The sequence below is a fragment of the Gymnoscopelus microlampas genome, assembly GCF_963454915.1.
Source record: "Gymnoscopelus microlampas genome assembly, chromosome: 5".
NCBI lineage: Eukaryota > Metazoa > Chordata > Actinopteri > Myctophiformes > Myctophidae > Gymnoscopelus > Gymnoscopelus microlampas.
This window is the reverse complement of record NC_139942.1, coordinates 16,654,615-16,661,769: the sequence shown is the minus strand read 5'-3', so window position 1 is coordinate 16,661,769 and position 7,155 is coordinate 16,654,615. Positions and strand designations below refer to the sequence as shown.

The following is a 7,155-nucleotide window of genomic DNA, read 5'->3' as shown; positions in this document are numbered from 1 at the left end:
GTATAGCTGTAGTCACGCTCTCTATACACAGGACAGACAACACATTACTCTGATGCCGACTAGAATATAGGTTGGATGTTTTTCGTTGCGTTTTTCTAGCTGAGCTTTTTTTGTGTGTCTGTGTGAAATCCACAGTTTCTTTCTGACACGCGGACATATAATTATCTATTTTCCTCCCGTGCCTTCAACTTATTGTCGCTGCCAGCCTGTCGCACCTGCCGGTCGTCGCCTCACACACACAGACGCTGAGGATGCAGCGTGTAGAATAGATGCCCTCATCGCATCGGTGACAGATCAACTTATAATGGGAGAGTAAGGGCATTCTTTTCGAGTGAGTCTGGAGTCAAATAAGGCACTGGTTTGTGTCCCCCCCCCACCCCCGGAGCCATGATGATGAAGAAGAAGAGCCCAGGTTTTGTCGTTGAGCCACTGATCGCACGACCAGGGGAGTTAACTTCTTTTTGAAATACACTGTTTTGGAGCCTGCTGTTGAAAACATTAGGTAAGTGTCCTGAGGGAAACATCTCCTATGTGACATTTAAAGTCAGATCTCTCGGTTGTGAAATGCATTAATCAGAATAAAATCAGGATGAAATAACTTAAGTTAGGATATTTAGGATATTGTATCCTGATTTATTTTATTTTATACAATTAAATATTTTATTCAATTAAATATTATATTATTATTTTTTAATAAAAATAAATAAAATAAAAATATTTTATTACGATTTCATTTATCCAGATTTGATCCATATTTGATCCTAATTATAAGGACAGTTGATCCCGCAGCACTGAAGGATAACAATGTCTCACATGATGATCCTCCACCATGCTGTCATTATTGTCCTCTGTAGGACGTACGGGTCAAGTTTTGGGAGGAGGATGAGGTGTCGCTGGGTGAAGGATGAGCTGTCAGGGAATCGGTCTTAGAAGGCTGTGTCTGGCGCTGCTATGGGAGGGGGTGATCCTCAGCCTGTGGACTGGGGCTGGAGGCAGAGGAGGAGGTGGTGGTGGTGGTGGTGGTGTGGTCGGATCATCAGACCCACCCAGGGGTGGTGGTGGTGGGGGGGGCGGCAGCCCCCCGCCGGGCTCCCTGAGCTGGCTGCTGTCCGATAAGGGCCCCTTCCACCAGTCCCTGGAGTTCACCGAGTCCGTGGAGAGGTACCAGCAGGGCTTCAGCACCAGATACAAGATCTACAGGTGAGTTACACACGAACCCTGCAGAGTGTGTGTGTCTGTCTGTCTGTCTGTCTGTCTGTCTGTCTGTCTGTCTGTCTGTGAGAGAGAGAGAGAGAGAGAGAGAGAGAGAGAGAGAGAGAGAGAGAGAGAGAGAGAGAGAGAGAGAGAGAGAGAGAGAGAGAGAGAGAGAGAGAGAGAGAGAGAGAGAGAGTGTGTGTGTGTGTGTGTGTGTGTGTGTGTGTGTGTGTGTGTGTGTGTGTGTGTGTGTGCGCGTGCGCGCGCACGCGTGTGTGTATGTGCGTGTTTAAAAGAATAGAATAGAAATAGGCTACTTTATTAAGTGTGTGTGCGTGTGTGTGCGTGCGTGCGTGTGCGTGTGCGTGTGCGTGTTCATGCGTGTGTGTCCGTGCGCGTGTGTGTGTCTAAAGGGCTGGATGATTCATCAGCTCTATTTTGGCAGAGCCAAAGCTCAGCAACAAAATAAATGTTTCCAATCTGTGTTTAAAGCTAGGCTATACTACCATGTACAGGATCAGGAATTAAAAAGCCTGTTTCAGAGTTCGGCTTGTTTCTGCTGTCACTGTTAAAACTCTATCCTAAAAAAAAAGAAGAAAAAGGATGGATAGGGGCTGTTACTATCCAATGGTCCTGATTTAATGCCACGGGAAGACTCAACAGTACAAGTGGATTTGGAGATGTGGATACCAAGCACTTTGAACCACTTAAACCCTCTACTGAACCGCTTTTCCCTTTTTTCACCACTGTTTTTTTTTGGGGGGGTGGGGGGGGGGGGGGGAATTCAGAGTAGCCAATTATTTTTACCACCTTTTTCTCCCCAGTTTAGTCTTTATGCCAATTAAATGTCACCGCTGTCGTATCCTACTGACTCACCTGCCAGTGAGGAGCCCCCACCGGGAGGACGTAGAGCCTTCGTCCTACTCCTCCCGCCCAACACTCCCCGCTGACAGGTGCCGCCCCCAGCCCGTAGGAGTACGTGCAATGACCAATATCACCCTTCTCCCCGCCCGGCTTCCCTCCCCTGAATACGGGCCAATTGTGATCGCGTAGACGCCCGACAAAGCCGGATGTACCACGGTGGATTCGAACCCGCAACCTCCGTGGTGGCGGGCAGGGACTTTACCACTGCGCCACCCGAGCGCCGGACCGCCTTTTCCCCGTCTACGCCAAATCTACCATCTACTGTAGCTCACAACGCGTGGCGCGGTTTGAGCTTGTAGATCGGCTACTTTCGGCCAACGTTCCTCCCAGAATGTGGCTTGCTGGGGTTCGACTGGTTAAGCCTGATTAATAGCTGAAAGATAGGCGATCTACAAGCTGACAAAGTGTCGCGGACTATGCAACCAGTGAGCTTGTATAGATCGCCTATTTTCAGAGGATAAATTAGGCATTACTTCTTGGGACATGACGGAAGTCCTGACATGACATGACATGACACACGTCCTGACATGACATGATTCATGACGTGACATATGCCTCTGATGCTGTAATTACCTCAGTCTTGCACCTCAGTTGGATCGATGTCCATTCTTCGTGGGACTGGGATTGCTGGCTGACACCTCACAGAGTCTGACACACACGCGCTGCAACGTGGGCAGTGGTGTAAAGTAACTAAGTACATTTACTCAAGTACTGCACTTACTGTAAGTACAATTTTACTTTACTGGAGCATTTTTCAATTTTCAGTGTTTTTACTTCTACACCACTACATCTCAGAGGCAAGTGTTGTACTTTTACTCCACTACGATCATATGAAAACTTTAGTTACTAGTTACTTTGCAGATATAAATGATTACATAATAAAATTATAAAATGAACCACTTTAGCCCTATTTTATACCTAGGCCTATCTACAAGCTCCCAACGCGTCGCGATGTGACGCGTTGGGAGCTTGTAGATCTGCTATTTTCAAACCTTTTAGTACTTTTCCCACAACAAATAGACAGGCAGTAACCAATTTATTTTTACTTTTTAAATGACGTCAATTCCGGGTCTGTTGCCATCTGGCAGTGATGGCAACAGACCCGGAGCATCATTCATAGGGTCGCGAACAGCGCTCTAGTGGAAAACCACTGAAACTCGTCAGCCTCGTCAGTGGTGGTGGCAGGCGAAGAGTTAAAGTAAACATGCTCTGAAAATGCACATGCGCCCACCGGGGTGCTCCTTCCATTCCGACATCTCGCCACTCCGACTAGTGGCTTCCGCGTGCGGTTAGGGTTAGGGTTAGGGTTAGGTATAGGCAGGGTTGAGCTGTAGGGGGTACGGGGGGGTACGGCGTACCCTTAGTTCTGACACTGTGGGAGCTGGGGGCGCGCGTGCACGCACCGTCAGCGGCGGTCTTTAACGCCTTAAAGTTTAAAAACAATAGCCTCTCAAGGTTTGCGCCGTCAGTGGCGAGCCGTTCTCAATAGCGTCTACCTGGCTGCTTTGCATAACATTAGGCTACTCGAGAAAAGACACGGACTTGAATTGAATGTGTACATTCCTCTCACAATGACAGACAACATCTCTGCACTGCAAGGTGTGAAGGGGGTCGCTTAGCAGAGGACCCAGTTCTCTGAGACAAGACAAAGACAAGTTGTCTGATTATTTTAAGTAGGCCTACTTATGTGTGGGTGAGTCTATGTAAAGGGCTTTTATATAAAATGAAAAGGAAAATACAATAATTAATTTGAAACAAAAATAAAAACAACAAATTAACAATGCAACAATACAACAAAATAATAATACATATGATTACATTAATAATCACATGTTGAATGCAGTATTTCAACTAGCACTGAGCTGAGTGGCTATGTGCGCGCACGTGCGCGCGCGTGACGTCATAAAATACAGTACCCTTAGTTCAAAAATCCACAGCTCACCCTAACGTCGGAAAGGCGGCATGTCGGAAAGGCGAAATGCACCCGCGCCCACCCATCTGAACCACCCTTTGGGTGGGCCGTGATTTCAAGTGGGCCCTGATCCAGAAAAGGTTGGGAACCGCTGCTCAACTGCACAGTAGCCTATATATATATGTATATACAGTACACCTCAGATGGTGTTCCAAGGGCTTCAGAGGCAGCCTCAATGAGTCGAACTTGGCTTACTTAAGTTCTCACGTCTTGTTCCAGCAACAGAACGCCAGGATGCCTTGGACGTGTTTTTGACGCTGGCAGAACCTTTTTGAAAAACCTCTCAGAGCCTTCTAGAAAGTCTGTCCTGGAGCCTTTCCCCACGAGCGCTCACATCATTTGAGTCCACCTTCACAGTGTTCAGGTGTGGCAGTGGAGGCCGGAGACATCTTTCAATACACGTTCGCAGCACACGTCCTTGTGAGTGGACACCATGACTTTAATGTTTAATAGGTTAACCCATTAAGACCGGGAACGCATCTGTGTCATTTTGGATTTCTTTGGGCTATTCAAAAATAGCAGATCTACAAGCTCATAGTGCCGCGCTATGAGCTTGTATATCTGTTATTTTATTTTTTCAATCATGAAAATTTGTACAAATCTATGATTATATTTTTTAAAGCGAACATTTGTAACTCAAATCTTTGCTTCTGGGGGGTCCCTGGAATGACATTTTGAAATGGGGGTCCGTGACCAAATACAATGATCTTGGGGGTCCTTGACATGAAACCGTTTGAGCACCACTGATCAAGCAACATACGTTTTTTTCAGAAAACTGTTAGGATTTAGAAGACATTTGTAGAATCCCCAGAAGCAAAGATTTGAGTTACAAATGTTTGCTTTCAAAATATTTACGTATTCAAAGATTTGGGCACATTTTCAGGAATTTTCCAAAATAGCAGATCTACAAGCTCGTAGCACGGTGCCGCGCTATGATGGGTCTAAATGATGGTGGTCTAAATGGGTTAAGTTGATTGTTTTAAGTGGAAAATGTGCAATCTCTTTCAAAATAACAGCTCTACATGCTTGTAGAGCTTGTACCTGTAGATCTGAGATTTTCGGCGAGCTTGTAGATGTGCTATTTCCGGCAAAGAGAGTGTAGAGGGGAAAAAAGGAGTGGACCTAATATAGACCCCTGGGAGAAACCGGTCGATGAAGTTGCCTATACAGTATATAGGGTGTGGTTGAGGGTTCTTTGTGGAACTATGAAAATAAATAGTTCTACAAAGAACCTTGGTCTGAAAAGGTTCTTTCTGGAACCAAAAATGGTTATTCTATGCCTATGGCATCTCACTGAAGGACCAGTTTGGGTTATTCAAACCGGGAACACTTCTCTGTCATTTTTTTAGATGTCTTTGGGCTATTCAAAAATAGCAGATATACAAGCTCATAGTGCGGCACCGAGTGCCGCCCTATGAGCTTGTAGATCTGCTATTTTTGGGAAAAATCGTGGGGAAATCATGGGTCTTTGAATATATATATATATTTTTGAAGCGAACATTTTTAACTCAAATCTTTGCGTCTGGGGGATTCTACATGTCTTCTAAATCCTAACAGTTTTTCTGAAAGACTTTATGTTGCTGTAATATCAGTGGTTCTCAAAAATGATATGTATTTGGCCGTGGACCCCTATCTCAAATATTTTGTTCCAGGGACCCCCAGAAGTTGCAACAGAGTTAAAAATGTTCGCTTTGAAAAATATATATATTCAAAGATTTGCACACATTTTCTTGATTTTTCAAAAAATAGCAAGTTCATAGTAGTGCCGCGCTATGAACTTGTAGATCTGCTATTTTTGAATAGCCCAAAGAAATCTTGAATGACACACAAATGCGTTCCCAGTCTTAATGGGATAAGTGAAGGCAGCATTTTTCTGCACAGCTGCTGCAATGAACACGTCAGCTCCATGAGTTGACATCATTGTTTTTTTTTTCATACTGCACATGGGGGAAAAAAAACAATCTAAATGCAAAGGGTCTGCTCTCAACAGTTGTTACACACAGGAAGTGGTTGCACAGTCATGTTGCACACCAGGGGGGTCTTCAATGTTGTTCAGGCAAAGGACCCCAGAGCCACCAAAATTAGATTGCAGATTAAACTTTGTGTTTTTGTTTGTTTCTTTGTTTTTCGATTAATATGTCAACAGTTTAAAAAAAAAAAACGTAAGTTGCCATATCAGTGGCGCTCCAACTTTTCCACGTCAAGGAACCCTAAAATGATATGTATTTGGCTGCGGACCACCCATCTCAAAATATGTTGTACTAGGGACCCCCAGTAGCACAAATCGGAGTTAAAAATGTTCACTTTAAAAGATATATTCAAAGATTTGCACAAATGTTCACGATAAAAAAAAAAAAAACAGATCTACAAGCTCATAGCATGGTACTCGGTGCCGTGTTATGAGCTTGTAGATCTACTATTTTTTGAATAGCCAAGGAAATCTTAAAATGACACAGACGTGTTCCCGGTCTTAATGGGCTAAAACCTCAATACTTAGTAAACTTGACCTTCGGCTCTGTACTTGGTCCGCTCTTTTTCCCTCTACCCCAAACCTCTTCGCTGAAAATAGCAGATCTACCATCTCACAACGCGCCGCATTGTGATGCGCTGTGAGCTTGTAGATGTGTTATGTTCCGTGAATGTTACCCCAGAATAGGGATGCTATAGGGTTCAAGTGGTTACTGTAACGAAAAAAAAAAAAGAATGCTGGTCTCTCTGTAGTAACTCTGAGGCCCCCCTAGGGGTCCCGGACCCCCTGTTGAAGACCAACGGTGTACACAGTTGAAAGAACCAGGCCATCTTTGTTTGTGTGGTGCACTGTGAACTGTCAGGCCAAAGCTAACCCACAAACATTAACATTAACCCTAGCCTCCCTATTCTGGGCATGTCATAATAGGCAAACGGCATTCTGAGAAAATAGCAGATCTACAAGCTCACAATGCTTCACCAAAGCAAAGCATAGTGAGCTCGTAGAACTGCTATTTTTTAGCAAAGAGATTTGGAGTAGAGGGGAAAAAGGAGGGGACCATGTAGAGACCCTGGGGACCCCGGTCAACAATATAGGG

General features: G+C 44.8%; 1 protein-coding gene across 1 annotated transcript in view; it reads left to right on the top strand.

Moving 5' to 3' along the window:
* Positions 1–368: 368 nt before the first annotated feature.
* The window catches only part of LOC311045833 (BMP/retinoic acid-inducible neural-specific protein 3-like), a gene marked incomplete at its 3' end in the record, with an annotated part of 42,119 nt that continues 35,332 nt past the window's right edge, over positions 369–7,155 (top strand). The window contains exons 1-2 of the mRNA XM_084057887.1: positions 369–502; positions 855–1,200. Of these exons, the coding sequence (XP_083914013.1) occupies positions 905–1,200 (296 nt within the window). The 5' untranslated portion in view covers positions 369–502; positions 855–904. The remainder of the gene's footprint in view (positions 503–854; positions 1,201–7,155) is intronic.